This window comes from Hyaena hyaena, unplaced genomic scaffold (assembly GCF_003009895.1).
Source record: "Hyaena hyaena isolate Hyena2069 unplaced genomic scaffold, ASM300989v1 scaffold_334, whole genome shotgun sequence".
Lineage (NCBI taxonomy): Eukaryota > Metazoa > Chordata > Mammalia > Carnivora > Hyaenidae > Hyaena > Hyaena hyaena.
In genome coordinates, this window is record NW_024080967.1 from 1723604 (window position 1) to 1749297 (window position 25694).

At 36.9% G+C, this 25694-nt stretch overlaps 1 protein-coding gene across 1 annotated transcript in view; it reads right to left on the reverse strand.

Annotated features, from left to right (window-relative positions):
• Positions 1–22353: 22353 nt before the first annotated feature.
• CNTN1 (contactin 1) overlaps positions 22354–25694 on the reverse strand; it is a 174141-nt gene continuing 170800 nt past the window's right edge. The window contains exon 23 of the mRNA XM_039249355.1: positions 22354–24652. Coding sequence (XP_039105286.1) covers positions 24576–24652 — 77 coding nt within the window. The 3' untranslated portion in view covers positions 22354–24575. The remainder of the gene's footprint in view (positions 24653–25694) is intronic.

Here is a 25694-nt window from a genome sequence, read left to right on the forward strand (position 1 = left end):
CAGTCTTTCTTGCCAGACTCAATAAATGAGTTGCTTCTGTTGGGCAGCTAAGTTTGAGGTTACACAGTGATAGAAAACAAATATAAAATCTAACCAGACATCAAACAATTCACAATAAAGAGCTCAAGAAACCAGAAGCAAGACTGTTGGGGTTGATCAATGAATTTGTATAAAGAGAAAAGGTATAAATAGCCATTGACAAAAACACAAATTAACAGCAATTATTCACTTATTATTTTTTTAAACAAATATCAAGGACCTATGTGACAGGTACTGTTCTAGATTTGTATTAAAAGTAAAAACAGTGAAAAAGCAGGCAAATTTCTCTATGCTTTGGAGTTTACATTCTGATGAGGAAGGGAAAAGAAGACAATAAACCAAATAAAGGAAATGTGCAATATGTCACTGGTGATAAGTGCTGTGGAGAAAATAACCAGGAGATGGTAGAGAGAATGTTTGGAGCAAGAGTTAACATTTAAATAGGGTAGCAGGAAAGGCCACCTTGAGAGGGTGGCATCGAAGGAAAGGCTGCACAGTGAGAGGAAGTGAGCCACGCAGAGATCTTAAGCAAAGTGATCGCAGACAGAGGAAACATCAGAGAAGAGCCATGAGTCGGGTGTCCGGCTGATGTGAGGAGGCCATTGCAGCTACAGTGAAGTAAGAGAGGAGGTGAAGTGAATCAGAGGGTGAGATTGTGTAAGGCCTTGAAGGCCACTGCTAAAATTTTTAAGAATTTCCATCAAAGAGTTCACAGAACTGTGTTGTTTCCATAAAAGGATCATTCCTGTTGCTGGGTTGAGAGGTGCCTCAGGGGCACAAGGGCAAAACGAAGAGATGGTTAGGAGGCCATTATTGCAAGGGTCCAGGTGAGGTGAGGCTTACGATGACATGTTCAAGAGTGATGGTGGTGAAGGTGGGCAGGGTGTGGACATGTTTAGGTGGTAGAGCCGTCAGGATTTGTTTATAGCCTGGATGTGGGCTGAAGGAGAAAAAGAGGGCCCAGAATGCCTCCAAGTTTCATGGGCTGCGCAATTGTAATTCTAGAGTTGCCTGTAGCCAAGACAGACACGACTGTGGGAAGTGCAGCCTTTCAGCTTCTGGAGAGCTGGGTGTTGCCTGTATGGAGTTTGGGGGGAGGAAGAGGTTATTAGGAATTGAATACAGAATAGAGTATAAGTGATATAAATCTTCATAACATAATAAAAACAAAAACAAACAAAACCCACAAACATATAACATGTTTATCTCTGTGGAAAACAGGGGGCCAGAGGTAGGAGAAATGATCTGAATGTTCACTTCCTCACCTTTAAAAACTTTTTTTAAATTAATTTATTTATTTTTGAGAGAGAGAGAGTGAACAGGAAAGGGGCAGAAAGAGAGGGAGAAAGAGAATCCCCAAGCAGGCTCCACACCATCAGCACAGAGCCCAGTTCGGGGCTCCAACTCATAAACTGTGAGATCATGATCTAAGCCGAAATCTAGAGGTGGACCCTTAGCTGACTGGGCCACCCAGGTGCCCCACTTTCTCAACTTTAAATAAACACTTACTTAAGGCCTGGGTGGTTCAGTCGGATATGCGATCAACTTCAGCTCAAGTCATGATCTCATGGTGCCTGGGTTGTAGCCCCTGCTGGGATCTGCGCTGACAGCTCAGAGCCTGGAGCCTGCTTTGGATTCTGTGTCTCTGTCCCTCCCCCAATTGCACTCTTCCTCAAAAATAAATAAATAAACATTTAAAAAAAATTTTTTTAAATAAGCACTCACTACTGCCTGCCACTGAGCTATTTAGTTTAAAAAATGATAGAACACCAAGGGGCGCCTGAGTGTCTCAGTGCCTGACTTCGCCTCAGGTCATGATCTCATGGTTTGTGGGTTGGAGTCCTGTGTTGGGCTCTGTGCTGACAGCTCAGAGCCTGAAGCCTGCTTTGGTCTGTCTGTTTGTCTGTCTGTCTCTCTCCCTCTCTCTGTGTCTCTCTCTTTCAAAAATAAATAAATAAGCATTAAAAATTTTTAAATAAATAAAAATGTTAGAACACCTTTAAGTTTTCATGACCATTTAAAATATAGTTTAGAAAGATATTTTAGGTCATGGTGTCTCTTTTGATGAAGAAATAATTACAAAAACTTCAACAATCCATTTAGTTACCTTTTCTCCAATTCAGCTTTAAAAAAATTAAAATAAAAGCAGGTAATAATTTTGAAAATAAAAGAAGCAAGTACAGCTCCATTTTAATATTATTAATTTGATTTCAATTGAGATGTCTATACTGCCATGCTTATGTATGAATAAGGAAATATCTGGAATTAAGCTCACTGAAATTTAATAATGATTATTGCTAGGTGATGGAATCGTTTTTCTTTTTTTTAATTTTAGAAACATTTTTTAATGTTTAGTTATTTTTGAGAGAGAAACAGAGCACGAGAAGGGGAGGGGCAGAGAGAGAGGGGGACCCAGAAACTCAGGTAGGTTCCAGGCTCCAAGCTATCAGCACAAAGCCTGATGTGGGGCTCGAACTCATGAGCTGTGAGATTGTGACCTGAGCCAAAGTTGGATGCTTAACTGACTCAGCCACCCAGGTTCCCTGAAACTTTTTTTTAATGCTGAATGGCTTTGATATTTTTAAGCATGCAAATTTTATGATCAAATAAACATATGTGAGTTACTGTATTTAAGGGTAACATAGTACAAATTATGAAAGTGTTTTCTATTTATTTTATATTAACAAACAATTGCATAATAGTAAGCAAATGTCTGAAAGTACCTCTGGGAAACTCCTCTCCCAACCAGACTCATGACTAGCCATGTCTATAGTCACCATGGCAATGGTGGTAATGCTATAAATAAACACCTCTAAGATGAATAACATATTTTTTCGTTTGGGAATGTAAGAAGTGAATATAATCAGTTTTGTAGACCAGTAGTTTATCTCATTAAATAATGAGACTGAATTATTCATTAGAATGTTTGAAACCAAAAACATCCAGAGGTAAGACGTAAAATAATGAGCTAGTCCATTTTGGGTAATTTAATTCATTCTGACTCAGAGGAGTGGAGTTGCTTCAGTTAGTTTCATTGTTTCCCCATTTTCATAATTACCAAATAATTAGTGGCCCTCTGGCTATTTGAATAGGGAGTCTACAGCTTAGGGCTGTGATGTCTAACATAGTAGCCCCTAGTCACATGAGACTATTTAAATTTAAATTTAAATTAAATGAAACTTGGGGTGCCCGGGTGGCTCAGTCAGTTGAGCACCAATTCTTGATTTTGGCTCAGGTCATGATCCCATGATCATGTGATTGAGCCCCATGTCAGGCTCCATACTGAGCTTGGAGCCTGCTTAAGATTCTCCTTCTCCCTCCCTCTGCCCCTCTCCCCTGCTTGGCTTGCATGCTGTCTCCCTTATAAAAAATTAAAAACAACTTAAAATTCAGTTTCTCCTTGCACTGGCTGCATTTCAAGTGCTCAATGACTCAATGACTAATGGGTACCCTTTTGTAGAGTGCAGATATAGAACATTTCCATTGCCTCAGAGTATTCTAAAGGACAGTGCTAGTTAGTCTAAAGCTAATGTATTCCAGGAAGAAAGTTTTTTTTGAGATACTTCTCCAAAACATTTGTATTATTTATCTTTATGTCTTTAGGTCATTTTTTAAAATCACCATTTCAAAAAAGCAAGATGAATTACGCATTATCTGGGGATTTAGCTAATTTAAGAATGTAGAACAAATATAAAAAATGACTTATTTTGAGTAGGAGTTAAAGTCAATTTCCAAATAATGATGTCATTGTAGATAGAGCTCTGGACTCTTTCTAACAAGGGTCTGGACTAATCTTCAAAATCTTAGTCTTTGAATGTACAAGTATTGGCCATATATTTAATTTATAGTCGAACAACAAAGAATCACGTAAGTTCCAATTCAGCATAATGCAAAACCATTTAGATTTGTTATGAGACAGTTTACAAAACTTCCAAAAATATTTATTGGACATCTTGGATATTCATTCTTAGATATATTGGTTTAATTTTTCCATTTCTGGGACTTTAAATGGTACTTACATCAACTAACTTGTAGTACCAAGGAGTATGACTTCTTAGGACAAACTTTTCTCTTCAGTAACCCAGGATCTAAGCTAATACTGGAATTGAGCCAACCAATCTCATGGATTAGTTTAAAATATCTCTTGCTTATAAGCAAAATGTCAAGGCTCTAGATATTAGAGTTTACTTAATTTGATTTCCCCTTCCTAAGAATAATCAACACCTCTCCCCATCACTGGGGAAAAACATTTACATTAATGAGTTACTCTGTTGACACCCATTTAATACCACTGATTTCTATTAATTGCTTTTCAAAAATAATAGTTATTTGTGATTTCCAGTACCACACACAAATCATATTCAACAGTGCTTAAAATGGATTATTGTGTGAACTTGGAAGTGTTTGCTGCAAACATCCCATGACCTTGTGATGGGATTGATATCACAAGTGGCAATGCTTTATACATTCCGGTTCTGAATGATTCCCTGTCTTCTGCATCATTTCAAGTATTTGGTTCCATAATTTTTCCAAGTTTTATAATATGTGCTTGACAACAGATCATTATCTTGAAGCTTAAAGGATAAAGACAACAGTTTTATGCTGTATAAATAGGAATAAAGCTTTCTAAGCCATATTTCTGAAGTTAAGAATTTTTTTCTGTGTCTTAAGGTTGTTTATAGATTAAACAAACCAATTTAAAAAATAAAAAATAAAACTAGGCTGTAATTAAAAATTAGTATTTTCAATTATTGGGTCAAAATATTTGAATGATTATAGATCTTATTTTCTAAATTGCAAAGTTTTATGTACACATTTTGATCTCTGTTAGTGTTTTTGAGTATTTAATAAATGTTACTTGGGATACATATTACATTTATATAATTATCAGTTTATTGCTAAGGCAAAAATTTAGCACCAAAAGAAAAAACAATGAGATTTCTTAAAAGCCAGTGTCCCACGTATTTATGATCTTCTTTTTCCAAAGATGTCATGGAAATCACAAAGTCAGTGTTAGACAAGGGTGTCCGCAAATACATATGGATTGTTTAACCTAATACTGGAGGCTTGATGGGATTCACGTGTTCTTAAAGTTTTAGGGTCCCCAAGGAACAAGAGTGACCTGGTGGAGGATGTCTTCTGTGAATTATTACCTCCAAAAAGGAATAAGGGAGGAAGGAGCTGGAGACAGTCTTAGAAGGGACCTGCTTCTCTGCTGAAGTTTTAGGTGGGATCTCCGACTCTTAGGCCAGCTAATTATCTCCTCTGCATATTGGAATGTCTGTCTCCATTTCTGTAGCTGCGCTAAGCCTAATTATACTGGCTGCTTTCAGAAGGACTTATGCTACTGTGCTTAACTGCCTTTACTTTACAGGTTAGGAGATCTATATGCTGGTTAATAACAAAATCGCAATTATCTGTATGAAAAAGCATCATACAAACAAAGTTAAAAATAAAATAATAAACTAAAATATATATGTAACAACAGAAAACAGCCAGAATATTTCATCATGTCTATAACAAAATGACAAAATCACAACAGAAAAATAGGCAAATATTTTAGCAGGCCATCTGCAAAGAGAACATACAAATCGCCAACAACATGTAAAGGATGCTTACCTTAACTGTGAAGCAGGGGAATGCGAATTAAAACAAATGTGAATTGGGGCGCCTGGGCGGCTTAGTCGGTTAAGTCATGATCTCGCGGTTCGTGGGTTCGAGCCCCGCGTCGGGCTGTGAGCTGACTGCCAGCTCAGAGCCTGGAGCCTGTTTCAGTCTGTGACTCCCTCTCTCTCTCTGGCCTTCCCCTGCTCCCACTGTCTCTCTCTCTCTCTCCTAGAAATAAATAAAACATTAAAAAAAAACCAAGTGTGAATTATCTTTCTGATTTCATCAGATTGAGAAAAGTTTGGTAACATCAAGGGTTGATGAAGTCTGGGAAATTAATATTCTCGGAACTGTTGGTTAATTTATATTGCTCCAGGTATCTTAAACATCTTGCCAGTATCTTAGTTATAAATATTAATAATTCATATTATTAAATAGAAATAATATAAATAAATTTCTGATATTTCTTTGGGAATCTACCTCATCTTTATTGGATTAAATATTATTGAAACTACCGAAGTACTTACCTTCTTCAAAGGCAAAGAACTAGCATGTGACTTAAATAAGGCTACTCAGTGCTTTTCTTGGACTCTGAATCTCAGGACCTAAAAACTAAGGAAATTGTCCATTTCTAGATTTCATCAGTCTAAGATGCCATCTATACAAGATACAACATTACTGAATGTATCACTTTTTAAAAGGCACTATATACACAGCTAATGCTTCCTTTCCACTTAGAATTTTGTATATGAGCTCCTTGACATGTACTTACAAATATATTTATTGTCATATTTCACTCTTGCACTTAAAAAGAAAAACATAGTGGAACAAATTGACTAAGATGTACTTAAATCATCTTTATTTTATGAACTACCTTTGACTCAGAACCCTCTTGTAAATCACTTTTGACTCCAAGTTCTCAGTGTTCTTGAGTCTCAGGGCTATAAAGAGGGTAATTGATGGAGCACTTTTCAGTCTCAGATATTTTCCTCCATGCTGCTTGTACCCATTCATCAAATTTCGGTGCTTACAATGATTTCAACAATGAATATTAACTACACTAATATAAAATTTATGCACTGCTGCTTTAATGTCTTTTTGCATGCAAAACAAATTTTAAATAAACACCAGTTCATGTATAGTCAAGATATTTTAAATGTGATTAAACCAAACATGTGTAGTGCCAACCTTGTTCATTATTTAACTGTAGTGAGGACAATATTAACATCACAGCCAAGTTCTCACATGCTCAGACAAAGTCATCTACTTTAACAATACCCCTGTCCAACCATGACTGTGAGACTCCATCTTAGAGATGTTAAGTTATGAAAAAATGTACAGCTTAGAAATAATTAAATATAATTATTCCTCCATAGATATCTGGAGATGTCATAGTGTCTATACTCTGAGATCCTATCATTCAGACTTTCCTTTATTTAGCATTTACTATATGTTCAGACACTGTCCTAAGTGCCCTACTTGGGTTATCTAATTGAATTTTAATGACACACCATATGAGGTAACTACTGTGTGTGTGTGTGTGTGTGTGTGTGTGTGTGTGTGTGTTATATAACAGAATATATAAAATAAAGAATATGTATATAAAAGCACATACAAGATTATATGTAATAAAATTTTGGAAATAATCTGTTTTAGTAAAAGGGTAGACAATTTTTGGTATATTAAAACTAAATTATAATCAGCTTTTGTGTTTACAGTTGCTTATAGTAAGTCAAGATCTTTACACAGTAGCTTTCCTTAGTACAGATATGAAGTAAAAGGAAGCCCTGGGGATGTGTGTAAGACAGGGGTAGTATCAACAAATGCCTCCAGGGGTAGAAAACTGGTTAGTAGTTAAGAATATGGGGTGATAGCAACCTTACTACCTGCACAGTACGGATCTCCTTCAGAAAGGTAGGCTGTTTTCTATTCCAGCTGATTGTTTCCATGTAGCCATATGACCCTTTTTTCCAGACCTATCACATTTTCAAGAAAAGACTTACATCCAATATTTTACATGAAATTAATTGACAATTAGTTAAAAAGTTAAACAATGCAGGCCAAACAAACTTTACATGCAGGCCAGTTTTGGGCGTGGTTAAGGTAATAAAAGGTAAAGATAGGGGCACCTGGGTGGCTCGGTCGGTTAAGCGTCTAACTTCGGCTCAGGTCATGATCTCACTGTTCATGGGTTCGAGCCCCGCGTCGGGCTCTGTGCTGACAGCCAGCTCAGAGCCTGGAGCCTGCTTTGGATTCTGTGTCTCCCTCTCTCTGTGACCCTCCCCTGCCCACGCTGTCTCTCTCTCTCTCTCTCAGAAATAAATAAAACATTAAAAAAAAAAAGGTAAAGATAAAACAGCAAAGCCTTGGCCTTCATTTTAGGGTACCTGGTCCTCGAAGGAAAAAAGACATTTACTGGATTCCCTAGGAAGAAGATGAATTTCCATCATCTGGTAGAGTTCAGGAAGCTTCATTAAAAACAGCTGGAAGATGCCATGGACCTCTTTGCTCCTGTATCCATTCTATGGCCTGGAATCCTCCTGGGCCTAGGATTCAAGGGCCACACCTTGGGGATAGCACACTGATGAGCTGGATGGAGCCTAAATTCTTGAACACTGTGGAACAAAAATTGCCAGACAAGCCCTCCTCCACCAACCTCCGGACTTTTCGAGAGAAAGAATATATTCTATATCGTTTAAACCAATGAGGCCTGTGGCTGAAGCTAATCTTATTTTGGGAAACTGAATTGGAAAATCCTAAATGAGAAAACTGAGCAACTAGCTAGGCTTTAACAAAGCAGCTCATTAAACTGTCGCCTGTAGCACCATTAAAGTGCCTGCTAATAACCTTTATGTTACCGCGTAGGAAAAGCACAGAATGAAGCTAAGTGTTGGCTGCCTTTTGGGTTTTTCAGGGAATATGTACAAGAAAGAGACAAACCTTATTCTAAGCTGTTATAGTTGAAAACTGAACAAAAGAGCATATGTTCTTGTTAGGACATTCTTTCAGCCTGTGGCCAGAAACTCAAAAGAGATGGAGGTCAGATAATCCTGTTACTCATTTTTATGAATTGCAAGAACAAAATTATCTGACTCATGTGAAGATTTCAGTAAGCAAAAGTAGAGATGAAAACAGTGGTGGGAAGGTCTAATAGAGGAACTGTAGCAACTATATTTTGTGTATAGAAATTGCACATTAAATATGAAGATGCAAATTAGTAAAAATAAATAAAATAATTCAAGAAAGTATCCTATGCAAACACTAATCATAAGAAAACTGAAGTGGCTACCTTAAGTATGAGACAACATAAACTTTAAATAAGAAATGTTCCCAGAGATATTGAGGGATATTTTATAAAACTGAAAGGACTGAATCATCAAAAATATACAACAATCCTAACTGTATGCACCCAATAACTGAGCTTCAAAATATACAAACAAAAATGGTAAGAATTGAAAGAAGTATATAAATTCATTATTAAAATTGAGAATTTCAACTTTTCTTTCTCAGTAAATCATAGAGCAAGAAAGAACATTGATAGGAAGGTAGAAGGCCAGAACAACACTATCAATCAACTTGTTCTGTGACATTTTTAGAGCACTTTGTACCAAAACAGCAGAACACAAATCTATGTCAAGAGCACAGGGGATATTCTCCGAGATGGACCGCATGTCTCAATAAACTTAACAAGATTGAAATCATACAGAAACCACTGCAATAATAAAATTAATTTAAAAATATTTGAAAAGTCTTTAAAAATTGGAAGTTGAACAAACTCATGGTTCAAAAAATCACAACACAAGTTAGAAATATTTAATCTAAATAATAGTGAAAGTATTTTCTTTTTTATATAAGTTGAAATGCAGCTGTTGCCTTACTTTGTATGTTGTTTAGAGAAGCTTGCTGCTAGTCCAATTCTCTTCTCTTTGTAAGTTAATATCATAATAGAAACTGCTGAGGATTGTTTCCTTCACCTATAAAGTTTAGTATTTTTACCAGATTATGTCTTGGAGTTGGTCATTCCTAGTACCATGTGCTCTTTGTGTGTTTTCAATGTGGAGATTTAGATTTTCTTTATTTCTGAAAACTTTGTGTTATAGCTTTACATATTAGTCCTATTATGTTGTTTTAATTTTCTTCTTCAGAGACACCAGTTGTATGTATGTTGAATATTCTTTTATATTCAACTTTTTCTCTGACACTGCTTTCTTTCTGATGCCCTTTATTTTTTTTCTTCATGACATTTGCATGTTCCTGGTTATTTTTCTGCATTCCTTCAATTACCTTTACATTATTAATCATTTTTATTAGACTCTAGTCTACCTTGACCCCATCTTGTAATTTATTCTTCACTTATGATATGACTTTTGTCATTTTCTTCTGTTTCCTTGACAAGTTCAATCAATTCTTATTTCATTTCTTTTTTTTTTTCCCCACATCTTCTCTAGTTTTGTTTTCTAACTGAAGGTGCTTTTTATACCTTAAATAGCTGTCTGAGAGGGGCACCTGGGTGGCTCAGTTGCTTAAATGTCTGACTTCAGCTCAAGTCACCATCTCACAGTCCGTGGGTTCGAGCCCCTCATTGGCCTCTGTGCTGACAGCTCAGAGCCTGGAGCCTGCGTTGGATTCTGTGCCTTCAGCTCTCTCTGCCCCTTGCCCCTTCCCTGCCCACATGTGTTACCTCTTTCTCTCTCTCAAAAATAAACAGTATTTAAAAAAAAAAATAGCTGTCTGAGGATATAGAATTGTTTGGAGTGTTCCATTTTCACCAGTTCCATGTTTTTTGGGGGAATGGGGTACATTTTCAACAGCAGAGTATTTTGATGTCTTTTTTCCATTCTATAAAGTAGTTTTGTGTGTATGTGGCTTACTTTTTCCCATTCCTGTTTTTTGTTAAATGTCTTTTAATGTTTTACTTTTTTCTTTTTTTTTTTTTAATGTTTTATTTATTTCTAGGAGAGAGAGAGAGACAGCGTGAGTAGGGGAGGGTCAGAGAGAGAGGGAGTCACAGACTGAAACAGGCTCCAGGCTCTGAGCTGGCAGTCAGCACAGAGCCCGACGCGGGGCTCGAACCCACGAACTGCGAGATCATGACCTAAGCGAAAGTCGGACGCTTAACCGACTAAGCCACCCAGGCGCCCCACTTATTTCTGAGAGAGAGAGAAAGAGACAGCATGAGCAAGGTAGGGTCAGAGAGAGAGGGAGACACAGGATGTGAAACAGGCTCCAGGCTCTGAGCTGTCAGCACAGAGCCTGATGCGGGGCTCCAACTCACGAACTGTGAGATCTGACCTGAGCCGAAGTCGGATGCTTAACCGACTGAGCCACCCAGGCGCCCCTCCCATTGTTATTTTGTGGACAATGTTCTTAGTTTGAGAGCACCTTTTTCTGTCAGTCCAGAAACTGTGTGCTCATGACCTGCACTGACATCAGATGTTTAACCCACTGAGCCATCCAGGTGCCCCAATTTTCAGATTTTTTATGGGGATAGCGTGGTGCTTTTTTTCCTCCTTCATTTCTGTAAGATCCTTAATTTTTTTCTCATATGATAGCTTCATCTCTCAGGACAGCTAGATTTTTCTGCATATCTGATTCTGGCTCAGAAACAATGTTGCCATTCCAGTCATAGACGTATTCAAGCCTCTCTGCCTATAACCAGTCCTGTGAACCAGGGAAGTAACCACCAGTTACTTCATAGCAACAGAAGAAGGATCACAAACTTGCATGCCAGTTCCAGAGATAAATTATCAGTGGTACCAGGTGATAGGAATGGATTTTCAGACTGATGGTATCTAGGATATTCTCAGATTTATAATCTACTTACTTAATGTTTAAGTAGATTATAAATGAAATTGTTCCATTAAATAGTCACTTAACAAAGGGTAAAGTTTTGTACTATATTTCACTTATGTTCAGGAGAACTAAGAAAGAAAGTGGGAATCAAAAAGTCCTTGAGGCTGATTACCTGGGGAAACTCAGGTGGCAAATATATTGATTTGGGAGTGAAATAAATGTTAATAAACAATTTTGCAAAACCACATTGCTAGGAAACATCTTTTCAAAACAGTTTAAAAAGTTACCAAATAATTTGTAGTATGGTATAACATTTTAAATGTTTTGTTTCCCCAAATATGAACATGAAGTGTTAATGTATTAAATTCAAATTGTTTATGGGGATTTATTATTGAAATCATCACTCCAGGAAGAGAAGTGAAAATTGAAGAACAGATGCTTTTTGTAGAAGGCTGAATAATGGCCCCCAGAGATATCAAATCCTAATGTTTTTAATCCAAATTTGCATTTGTAAATGTTACTTTGCATGGCAAAGACTTTACAGATGTAGTTAAGGATTTTAAATTGGGGAAATTATCCTGGATTATTAGAGTGGGATCTCAGTACAATCACATATGTCCGTATGAGACAGAGTTGGAAGGAGATTTGACTACACACAGAAGAGGAAAAGGTAATGTGGCCATAGAGCCAGAGACTGAAATGATATGGACAAAATCCAAAGAACACTATCAGGTACTAAAAATTGGAAAGGAAAGAAGCAAATCTCTCTTAGAGCTGCCAGAGAGTGAATAGCCCTCACAGCACCATGATTTCAGGTCAGTGATACTGAACTTCTGGCTTCTAGAACTGTGAGAGAATAAATTTTTAGTCTTTTAACCCCCCAGGCTTGTGGTAATTTTTTTTTATTTTTTAAATTTTTTTAAATGTTTTTATTTATTTCTGAGAGAGAGAGAAAAAGAGAGAGAGGGAAAGAGTGTGTGAGAGAGAGAGAGAGCATGAGCAGGGGAGGGTGAGAGAGAGAGAGATACAGAATCCGAAACAGGCTCCAGGCTCTGAACTGGCAACCAGCACAGAGCCCGATGTGGGGCTCGAACTCATGAACCATGAGATCATGACCTGAGCCGAAGTTGGAGGCTTAACCGAGTCACCCAGGAGCCCCATGTGAAAATTTCTTATGGCATCCACAGAAAGCTAATATAGTTATCAAAGGGAATGACATTATTTTCTAAAGCAATATCAATTTTAAAACCTAAGAGATTATGCACTGGAAATTATCTAATGAGCTACAATATTATATGTGGTCTATAATTGTTCGTTTCCTGCATACTACTGGTTGTGGAAGAAGATAAACAGAAATTTACCATGTAAGTTCAAAGAGATGTAATTTTTTTTCATATCTGTTCTGAGGCTTTTGAATCAACTTCTCAGAGATAATGACTAAAAGTCCAATCCAATCAAACCAAATCTGGTAGACTCTAAATAATTAATTAAAAAATATATTTTAATGGTTTTAAAAGGGCCTAAATTACAATATTCAAGTGTGTCACCAGATGCCTTTCAGCTCATGAGAAATATACAGTTTCCCAACAAATGTTGGCAAGGATGTGGAGAAAGGGGATCCCTTTTATACTGTTGGTGGGAAGACAAACTGGTACAGCCATTCTGGGAAACAGTATGGAGGTTCCTCAAAAAATTAGAAATAGAACTACCCAGCAATTGCACTACTAGGTATCTATCCAAAGGATACAAAAATGCTGATTTGAAGTGGAACATGCACCCCTATGTTTATAGCAGCACTATCATCAACAGCCAAATTATGGAAAGATGCCAAATGTCGATGAACTGATGAATGGATACAGAAGATGTGGCGCACACACACACACACACACAAACACACACACACTGGAGTTCTATTCAGTGATCAAAAATGAAATCTTGACGTTTGCAACAATGTGGATGGAACTAACATGTAACATGCTAAGTAAAATAAATCAGAGAAAGACAAATACACGATTTTGCTCATATGTGGAATTTGAGAAACACAACAAATGAATATAGGGGAAGGAAAGGAAAAATAAGATGAGAACAGAAAGGGAGGCAAACCGCAAGAGATTCAAATACAAAGAACAAACTGAGTGTTGCTGGAGGGGAGGCAGGTGGAGGGATGGGCTAAATGGGTGGTCGGAATTAAGGAGGGCAATTGTTGAGACCACCACTAGGTGTTGTACCTAAGTGATGAACCACTGGGTTCTACTCCTGAAACCAATATTACATTGTATGTTAACTACCTTGAATTTAAATAAATATTTTTTTAAAAAAATTACAGTATATGGTTTCCATTACTTACCTCCTTCCCTTCCTCTTAATAGGGAAAAATCTGTTATAAGATGGCCCACAGGACTGATAGGGAAATTCCAGTCCCCGACGGCAGACTTCTCTTCCGGGTTCTTCTTCCTACCCGGCGTGCCATGCACACACACCTGCGCGGCAAATTACTACTAATATGGAATGCGGAAGTAACCAACTATACAGTGTGTCCTCTGCTTAGGCTCTGGGCTCAAATCTCTGGAGACTGATCTCCTCTGAGCCCACTGGTGTAAAATAAATCTCCCGCCTTCCAAGATCTCCGAGTGCCGCTTGGCTCTTAACGCCGGGCGATCCAGACCAGGTTCCGTAACACTCTGATTTTATGGATCTACTTCTCATAAGCCAGAATAGTCGAATCTTACACCTTTTAAAATTTCTTGTATAAATAGCAATTGCAGGATTTTCTGCAGTTTAGTTTTCTTTTAAGTGGCTGTATACATAAATAACAATTTGCAATTATAGACCCCCCCCCCAAAGGAACTTTCCAGAACCCTAAATTCTTTAGAAGTATTATCAGGAGACTCTGGTAAATAAATGAAAGCAATCAGAGGAATGATCGACAAGATGACATTTTCCATAGCAGATTCTAAAGAATGAGCAAAAAAGGATTAGCTGGTCAGGAACCCAGAGAATCTGATGTAGCAGCAGATGGGTCAGGCTGCAGATGGGAGAGCTTGTTGCTATCCTGAGGATAGAAGTCTGAAGCACCTTTTTGAGTCTGGGTTTGTCCACCCACATGGCATTTTATGCCTCTCTAGCATTGCCACTGAGCTTTTCTGAATGCCAGACAACAGACCATGTCATGGGAAGAAAAGGAGATCTAACCATGCAGGTATTGCTTGTCTTTAAGAGTCATCCCTGGTATAAACATAGTGAGATTAATTAGAAGTTTAAAAAAAGGAAAAAATGAAGTAAAAGAGCACAAGGAAGAAAAAAAATGCAAGACAAAAAACCCACACGGGTTCTTACTAAGAAAATATTTAAGGGACTTAGAAAGGTCACATTCTTTATTTGATCATTAACGAACCAAGATTTTTGTATAGTTCTGCAGTCGCCTTGAGGGACCATTTCCCTGGCTAAGGAGTGTTTGATTATGCTAAATAAACAGAACAATAAATTCATTGTAAAGTCCTGGGGATAGGTTCTTTTCAGGGGGGGTTGCAATAAGAAAGACCAGAATGATTTTTCTTTTCAGAGACTGGGATATAAAAACAGTATTATAAAAATATGGTGTATTTTTCTTCCATTCTGCAATTGAAGTACAGAAGAAGTTTATTTGTCAGTTAGGACTTAGCACACAACTGTTAGAACCAAAAACATATTTGGGGTGATATGGAAATATTCTTGATGATATATGTTTCTATTACAGTGAACAGAACTTAAACCCATAGGAATCAGGTAGCTTACTCAACATCACTAGATCTGACATTCAAATTTATGGTTTAAGACTCCTAGTAAATTGTTTTCTTCAAAGAGCTACTGTATTTCCCAAGATTTTTCAAATAGTGAAATCTCACCCAAACTGAATTGCTCAGAATATTCCATTACACACCAAATTAGCCATTTCTAAAACATACATTCCGGGGCGCCTGGGTGGCTTAGTCGGTTAAGCGTCCGACTTTCGCTTAGGTCATGATCTCGCGGTTCGTGGGTTCGAGCCCCGCGTCGGGCTCTGTGCTGACTGCCAGCTCAGAGCCTGGAGCCTGTTTCAGAGTCTGTGACTCCCTCTCTCTCTGACCCTCCCCTGCTCATGCTGTCTCCCTCTCTCTCTCCTAGAAATAAATAAAAACATTAAAAAAAAATTAAAAAAAAATAAAATAAAATATACATTCCATAATAGAATTATTTAAAGAAAAAATAGGCATTTCCACTCAAATCAGAGAAAGTCATGTATTTGCAGAATCGATAGTGTCTCATATGCCAAAAATGCCAATCAGTAAATCTTCTTTGAGAACGGGTTTGCCTCAGTTAGCAGTGTAAACAATCTCTGGAAACTGAAACTGTTTATATTAGAAATCTGCCTGTTTCCTGTCCTGAGGACTTTAATTCCACAGGAGAATAGCTGAATTGAATAGAATATAACTGTGTCTATAATATTTATGAATGTCACAAACAAAATTTAACTACTCGAATTATGCTCTATATCTTTCATTATACCCCTTTTAATCATTTATTCTTTCTCCTGTATGACAGGCAGTTTGGAGTGTTACCTAGTGCCTTCAACTACCCTTCAAAGCTTCCTCTCATCACTACAAATGCTTTAGGTATGACCATTTCCTAACTAACCCCTTAACTCTAGCCAAAGAGGATTGTCTTTATATTTCTTCAAAGCTGTAAATTTCTCAAATTATTTTGAATGAAGGTGTAAAAATATGTACTGTATAGCATAACATTTGTGTTTAACTCTCTCAAGACTCTTTATTTTTATTTTTAATTTTTTAGGCTTCATTCCAAGTGCAGAGGCCATTGCAGGGCTTGAACTCATGACGCTGAGATCAAGAGCCACACAGGTGCCCCCTTGACTCTCAACTCTTAAGGTACTATTTCTCAATCTTGAGTCTATTCAAAGAATCTGCATCTTACACATTCTGAGAATTCTCAAGGACAATTGCAAACTTTTGATCGTTTGATAACTATCTTTGGATGCTATCTTCAAAAATAATGTAAGCATACTCTGATCTTCTGAATGACCACTGAAGAGCTTCATTTTTCCTATCATTTTAGTCCTGGAGTTTGTATGTATAATTGTATTGGTGCCAAGTAGCACTATTATCTTGTCGCTGGCTAATAAGAAATAAACAGACGTGCACTTAATGGTAAATGATGAGTGTGCTCTAAGTGATGGCCAGATGTCAGCACCACTTACCAAAAGGTTTCATAGTAATTAGGATTGAGAAATGATAGAGAATTCAGTCATTTGCTACAGGGCTGCGAGCAGCAAATTAATTTTGGCAAAACAGCATCCATGACCATGTGAAATCAATTATTAATTTCAAGATTTCAAATTTGTAGCTTTGTCTTTTAAGCTTGTCTTGGTATGAGTTATAAGGATGAGAAATTTAGAACTATTTTTATGTTGGAAATATTTAGATAACATTTTAATAATAATTATAGTCAACCTGGATCATTTGTGATTTTTTTGGTCGATTTATCAGGTTTCAGCTGTGCTTTCCTTGAGTTTAAAGGACACAAGGCCAAGAGAGATAATAATATAAAAATTTAAAATCTGTCCAACAGATGGTCCTTCTAGCAATTCTCAAATCACCCGGTACCAGCAGTTGCCTTCCCAGTATTTGACTCTGGCAATGGCAAACTTGTAAGCAGTAAAATCGGTCAATATTTTTGGACATGGCGGATTAAGTGAGGAGGGGAAAGGTGATTTATCTTATCAAAAAATATCTATATGACCATGTTCTTAAAAGGGTTCCGAAGTCTCATCATTTGTAAACCACAAAACCTTAAGAGAAACTTTTGAACAATCTGATTTGTTTCCTTAAGCAAATCATTGCTATCTTATGAGGACACCTCAGATTTTTACCTTACTTCAGACTATTATGCATTTGGTTGTCCTCCTCGAGATATTTTTTTACTCTTTCTAGTCATTGGTGTGAACAGTATAAGCACAATATAAATACTATTGTTATGAAAACCCAGTGCAAATATTTAAAAGCACTCAAAACCGTTTCTGAAGCCATTTGAAAACATTGGTTAATTTCTCAGAAAATTAGCTAAACTTGAAACCAGCAAATGATGCTTAATTAACTGTTTTCATTTCTTCTACTCACCATACCCACTCAAATCATGAGTTCTCTTTATTGGGTCTATTAAATACCCTTAAAGTCTGTCCACTTTATTTTTTTTCCACCACAGGAGGATTTCAGGCCATCATCCTTTCTCCCCTGGATTTTTTCTACTGTTCCCTCTCTGACTAGTCTCCCTCATGCCAGACTATTGAAGGATGAGGGCAAAGGGAGGGCAGAGACAACTACTAAAGACCCCATTGACAGGCAGTGTCTAACAGCTGACAGCTGCCTATCAGGCACGTGAGGAAGCCCAGTTCATATTAGTAAAGCCACATACCTGACCCACTGGTGACCCAGATGTGTGTGCAATTAATATTTATTGTTATCTGCCACTGAAGTGCTGTGGTTGTATTTCTGTAGCATTATTATGGCAATAAATATTCAATATAGTTCACTTAAAAGGGTGTGTGTGTCTTTACTACTTTATTATGGCATGCCCCTTTCCACTGATTAATTGAAATGTTTGCCTATGTGGATAAACTTGTCCAATTAAGTTCTGAAATCCCGGGAAATTTGTACTATGCCCAGATATACACATCCTTTCTTAGAAATAATGAAAATAGGGGCGCCTGGGTGGCTTAGTCAGTTAAGCGTCCGACTTTCGCTTAGGTCATGATCTCTCGGTTCGTGGGTTCGAGCCCCTGTGCTGACTGCCAGCTCAGAGCCTGGAGCCTATTTCAGAGTCTGTATCTCCCTCTCTCTCTGACTCTCCCCTGCTCACACTGTCTCTCTCTCTCTCTCTCTCCTAGAAATAAATAAAAATATTTAAAAAAAAGAAATAATGAAAATAGTGCAGGTGCGATTGCTGGACCATGGTGTCCCTTCACCCTCGTCACTGGGAACAGTGTACACTTAAAATGTAGTAAAAGGAAGGTGTCAGTGACAACAGGCTTTTTATCCATTGTTTTACATTCTGATATTGCATTCAGTTCAGCTAAGTCAGCTCTACCTGATCAGGGAGGAACTAATTTTGGGTTGACGTGGATGCTAAGCTCTGCTAGGTATAAGCAGATAGGTAGGCACCCCCTGAACTAGGAGTTTTAGAAGCCCTAAATGCAAAATGGCACTTACCTGTTGAAAGTAATAGTAGGAGAGGAGACTTAAGATTTGTTGGGGATTTATAACTCTATCGTCTTTTTAAATTTGTATAAATTGTATAGAACTGCAGGAAGAAGTGGAGCACAGAATGCTCTTTGCCAGTCCAACACTCTCCTGCTAGTAGCACCTGGATAGCCCTTCTTCACTGCATATGGTCCTGGTCCCCCATTTTTATCACAGTGTATTTGCCACCTTCTAGTGATCCAGGGAGTAGACAGGAGGCCCAAGATGGCTGCAGAAAATACACTAAACTCCTGGGGATAATCTGAGTCGTTAATGAGATTTGGTAAATGTCAGAAAGAGTCTCTGTTCCTTTTGGACCACTCACCTGGAGGGTGTAAACTGTCGGCACCTATGATTCCTGCCACGAGGAGATTAGCCTGCCTGAGAATGAAGACTATGCACAGATAGAAGCAGAATCAACAGATGGAGAGAGAGTGTTCCCTGGGAACATTATTTAAATCCCTATTTCAAGTCCATCTTGCAGATCTCATTATCGGAGCCGATAAATTCCTTTTTTCCCCCTTTGGTTTATTTGAATTGAGTGTCTATCACTTACGTTTGAAAGAATCCTGAATGAGGGGTGTTGTCCTCCTTTTATGGACGAGGACACTTGTCCTCAAAATGTTGCATTACTTGTCCAAGGTCTCACAAGTAATAATAAATGGAGTTAGAATATGATCACAGATCTATCCAATGCCCATGATCCTTTCATAACTGCATTTTTCAAAAAGTTTAAAAAGATGTCCATACAGTAAAACTTATTTGCTGTACAGTTCTTTGAGTTTTGACAAATGCCTAGATTTGGGTCACTGCTATTAGTTCCTTTGTCTCTAAGGGTTACCTCATGCTGTTCTTACATAGTCAGACTCCCTATTCTTAACGCCTGGTCACTACTGACCTGTTCTCTGCCTCCAGAGTTTCACTTTTTCCAGAATGTCATGTAAATGGAGTCACACAGCCTTTGGAATCTGGGTTCTTTTCACTGAACACAATGCATCTGAGATTCATCTACATTGTTGTATGTTATTCACATAAATGTTTTCTGAAGGCATGCTTAAGGAGCGTTTCAATCATATCTTCATTAGTGCGAGTGGAGCATACACAGGTTTTAAAATGAGAAGGTTTTAAAAGGAGAAGAACATGGGGTTGCATAATGCTCTTCTAAGATTTGTATGCACCTAGAATCTGTGACTCTGATCTTATTTGGAAATAGGGGCTCTGCAGATGTCATCAAGTTAAGATGAGACCATACTGGATCAGGGTGGGCCCTAATCCAATGGTTGGCATCTTTATATGAAGAGAGAAATCTGGAGATTTCAACTGAAATCAGAATGTCAACTGAAAACAGAAGGAGAGATGGAGGGATACAGCTGGAAGCCACAGAATGCCAAGAATTGCCCACAACTACAAGAGGGTAGGAGAGAGAGTCACGGAACAGATTCTCCCTCAGAACTAACCTTGCTGGCACCTTGATTTCAGAGTTACAGCTTCCAGAACTGTGAGAAAATAGATTTCTCCTCTTTGATGCCATTAAGTTTGTGGTCATTGGTTATGATAGTCCTAGGAAACTAATATAACTAAACTAATGAGATATATTCAGCACTATGTCCAACCAAAGCAAAGGGGCCTGAGGAGATAGGCTAGGTGAAGACCAAGTTCCTTCTCCTCACAATTTTGCCTAAGGATGAGCTTGATTGAATTCTACAGCCAAATTAGTAATATCATCATAAGCACTGTTATATATTACCCCAAGTATCAAACTTATTATTAGAAACTAAAAAGTGAAACCTGTTTTTAAGTTACTATAAAAATGTTAGAAACCTAATCCTGGCCTCCCATCTACTAATTTTGAAGTCAACTCATCCAAAACCACTGTGTTTCTATTCTGGAAAAAAAGTTCAAGTTAGGGAGGGGACACCTTTCATCAATCTTTTTATTAACAACCTTCAGAAGATTATAGACTCAGGAAATTAAGTATTAAAGTTTAATTAAGTTACCAAGTCACAGGGAAAAAAAAGAAAGAAAAGAGTAAAAAGAAAATCCACATTCCTTTAGAGAGAAAATCTTCTGAAGCATATTTCTGTCCTCTGCTTGGATTTTATAAACAAGTTGGGATATTTTTATTAGACAAGTGTATAGCATGTTTACACTTAAGATATGTAACTAAAAGGTGAAAAGGTCATCACTAAATTTGCATTTTAGGCAAGCTAAGAAAATGGATTTTTTTTCCTTAAGAGATACTTAAATTACATATACATGATGTTGATCTTGTTGATTCAGTTAAAAATATCAGTTAATCTAGCTTGTAGTAATCATAAAAATCTTTGATTCTCAAATCTGGCTCCCTACCAGACACTCTTGAGCAACCTAAAAAGATACAGCTTCCTATCCCTCACTTTCCAAACAATGATTTGTTAAGTCTGGACTGGGGCCCAGAGACGCTATTTTATTTTTTCAAATTCTCCAGGTGATCCAAATGGGCAACCAGGTTTGAGAACCACAACATGGGAAGCACTCTCATGGCAAGAAGCTTTGATCTCCCAAAGCCTGGGGAATTAGAGTTAGGGTCAATCCAAGGTCAAATACCAAAAGCAAAATATTAGAAGGGAAGTAATCTAATACTTAGGGTCAAGAAACAGAGGTAGGGTCTGAAAGGGAAACCAGGATCCAGCGTGGAAGCAAGTTTCATGAAACAGGAACAGAGGTTGGAATGCCAACGAGAAATCACAGTCAGAACATGGAAGATTGTAAGGCAGAACCTGAGATTCAGAACTTTGGGCTTAGTCTAAATCAGGATTCAAAGAATCCTGATTCAGAGAATCCTACAAACAAGAAGACCAGACTCTTGTTTGTAGAGACCTGTTTTTATGCAAATTCCTCTATTAGAATTTCAGTTCATTCAGGGTTGAATGAGTGCCCCCCCCAACCCCTGTTTTTAGCTTTTAGCAGCATGCTTTAGTGTCTAGCATTGATTTGAGTGATATTCATTTAAACCCCCCAAATTAAAGTTATTTACCAGATGATCTTATCTCAATGTAATGATGCCTGTGTGTGTTAACATGTACATGCAAGTTTGTGTGTGTGTGTGTGTTTACATCTGTGTGTATACTTTTTGTAGAACCTTTCAAACAATTAACTGTTACTTATCAAGTAATATTTATTACATGCTATTGAACTTACAGTGAAAACCTCCTGGGGGTACCTGGGTGGCTCCGTCGGTTAAATATCCAACTCTTGATTTCAGCTCAGCTCAGGCCATGATCTCACAGTTCATGGGTTCGAGCCCTGCATCAGAGTCCACACTAACAGCACAGTGCCTGTTTGAGATTCTCTTTCTCCCTTTCTCTTTCTGCTCCTCCCATGCACACTTTCCCTCAAAGTAAATAAATAAACTTAAGAAAGAAAACCTTCTAAAAATGAATTGAACTTTAGGTAAATTGAAAGGACAGTTGTTATTTTTTTTGGGTAACAGTAAGACATTTATTTCTTTATAATCTGTTTTCATTCATAAAAAGGACAAAGCACAGTCCTATACTACTCCATTGAAAAAAATGATAAAAAATAACTAAAAAAATCAATTCAATATTTATCAGTATCAAATAAAACTACTATCACCTTTCCTGAAATACAAAGAAACAACAGATGTCTATATCTATATAAAGTTTAATTAAGAATCTTGCGTCTTAAGCAGATGATACATTAGTTAGTTTGACAACAGTTTAAAACTGATGGTCCCAGTCAAATTTATACAATTATATGAGGAAATGAAAAGCTTGAGTTATCAATGTATGAGAGATTTTAATCTACCTTATCTCTGTCACAAATTTAAAATGAAACAACCTCCAAAGTCTGTTTTCTTCTTACCTTTCAGAACCATATCATGCAAAATCTAACCAGTTTTGCTTTTTATTGCAATACATTAGAAAATAAAAGGCGAGCATGCATTTGGCAAAAGATTTTGTTGTTGTCGATTATATAAAAATGCCCAACATGGGTCACATTGCAAAAGGAAAACCCCAAAGTGTAACAATGAAAACACAAACATTTGTACAGAAGGCTTACACAGTATTCATTTCTCTAAAGTATGAAGAGATTTTGTTTCTTTTTCAAATAATTATGTATTTTATGAAATCTGGTAATGATTTTAAGACTGTTGACATACTTCTACTGGGAAATCATCCATTTCACTTATTATTAAAAAGTTTCATTTTATAACAAAGAGTTGAATGTAAACGAATGAAATATTTATTGATATTTTCATAATGAAAGCTCTAAACATTTACACATAGATATATAGTACAAAAATTATACAAATTAAAGGAAAGGGGGTAAAGTAGTAATAGTTCTATTTTGCTTCCTGTAAATATTTTTTGTATGATCCTATAAGGTATCCTTTCTAAAAAGATAAACTCTGTCTCTAATTAGCTAGCAAGGTTGTGCTAATAAAATAGGATTATACCTCCTGAATCATCAGACATTGCACTATTTCATGAGCCAGCTAATCCTTTATTATTCCATTTCTTTCACATACACACTCAAACACATTTCTTTGCACATCATGGAGAATGAAGAAATGTGCATCTTCCTTTTTACAACTTATGAAAACCTAAAGCACCAACATTTGGGAGACACCATTGGACAGACACATTATCTGTCTCCTCCTGGCCTTCCAGATTGCATACTTTCAAAGTATCATTAGCAACATATTGATTTGGTATCTTTAGCCAGTTTTCACTATTGCATTGAAGTGGGAAATGAGTTTAAGAGTAAATTAAAAAAAATAAGGTATATTGTAGATTTTCCAACCTATAGGTGATTTCTTGATACCTTCAATAAAGAAAGGTTTTACTTAGAAATGGAGCACAAAAACAAAGATACTAGAATATTATTAGATCACACTTATACTCACTTAACTGTCATTTATTTCTAGCTGTGTAAAGACTGTCACATCTCAATTAAAAAATGGAAGCACTCTACTTTTCAAAATTCATTATTCCATGTCTGAATAAATACAGCAATATGATGATACTCTAGAGAAGAGCTATGATTTTTGAGGTTTGAAACTGATGACCAGAAAAGCATAAAATAACTTCAGAAAATAATATAAAAGTAAAGAAAAATCTTCATATGGTATGTTAACTTTACCACTAAAAAGCTAACGTAAAAGTGTTACCGTTCTAAAAATCAAGCATTTAGAAAATTACTTACTTCCAAAATAAGAATACTGATAAAAAGTTCTAGAGTTTGGTTTTCAGTATTCAGAATCTTTCAACTCATTCAGTAAAATGAGTTGGTCATGGAATTTATGTCAAAATGTTTCTGTTATACTCTATTTTTTTTTCAAGAAAATTCAAAATGTCATGAATGATAGGGGCCATTCAAAAATATGCGGACCCGAAACAGAGAATAATACAAGAGACTGTTTTACTCTTACATTTACCACATACGATCAACATTTCAACCTCTATTATATTTCACAACTTGTTATTAAATTTAAAGCACCTGTGTATGGTGATTTTACTTTTCACTCTACAGCCTATAGTATTGAATTGAACACTGTAACTTGTCCCATTGGATTAAATCATGCAACTGTCACAGAATCAGGTTAAGTGGCTTATAAGGCATATTGGAACGAGTTAAAAATCATTTTATATCCATTTAAAAGTTTATTCTTTTGGATGAAGGGGTTCCTGAATGCCTCAGTCATAATGTGTGTTGTAAATCAGTTGGAAAGTTTGTTAAAGTATCATTTATTTGGCTTAAGGTGGAGCCACAGAAATTGGAAGGAATTGTATTCATCATGGGGATGAAGGTGTCCTCTGTGTCTTCTAAGCTGGGCGGGGAACAGCAGCTGTCACACCATACTCAGAATTCCAAGTAGACAAGGATGCCAAGGACAGGCAGCAGTAAGCCAAGAAGACTTGGTGATAGGGTGGACACACCTGTGAAGTAAACCAAAACGTGCATATTATTTCATTGAGGATGACTCTGCTTCTCCTTTACCCTGCTTTGGGGGAGGCCATATTATGCAGGCTTGAAAAACAAATGGTTCCTTCAAAAAAACTTCTCGTTCTTAAGTTATATAAAAAAACACAGTTGATCAAGAATTTGTGTGTGAGAGCATGTGACTTTCTACAACATGTTCCTATAAAGCATTTATAATAAGATCACAAATGCTTAGGTTTTCCCTACAATCCAGCAGTCCCAAATTCCTACCAGAAGGTGATAAGTGAAGAAACATATGTAAATAAGCAAACAAACACATGAAAAAAATTGTAAGCTGTTAAAAAAAAATAAGATAAACAGATGTACTAAAATACTAATAATGTTACCTGGTATAAAAACATCATGGATATACAGGCTAGATTTTGCATAATTTCATCTCCCAATGGTTTTAAGGCCTTTAAATGCTCCTACACAAATGATTTGAGGAATATATTTTTGATAATAGTAAATAACCTATTCAAATTTTTATCTAAGGAAAAATTGCTCTGAGATATTATGTTACTAATTAAAAATAAAAACAATGTAGTATACTCTGGACTTGAATTACAGCTTGGGGGGTCTAACCATTAAATCTAGAAGGGTTCCTCCTGTGGTCGGGTTTATGGGTACAGGTCTTCCTGAACATTGGAATTCTTGAGAAAAGGCTAAAAGATGGGACCAAGAAGCCACGCTCTTCCCTTCCACTCTCCACGTCTATTAGGCACTATCTTCAATGAACACACTGCTGGAATGAATGCTGAGCTAAAAACCACAGTCAATAGCTCATAAATATAATAGATTTGTACAAGTTATAGAAGTTATTTTGAAACTTTTAAACATTATTATCTACCATATTAACAATGGCCCCAAACAGCCCTTTCTTTGGAATATTCCTCTTCTATTAGGAAGAGTCAGGGCATTTATCTCGACTGTCTGATCATTAAAAGCACATTCACATTCCCCACAGGATGGAAGATGATTGTGTCTATCTGCATGCAT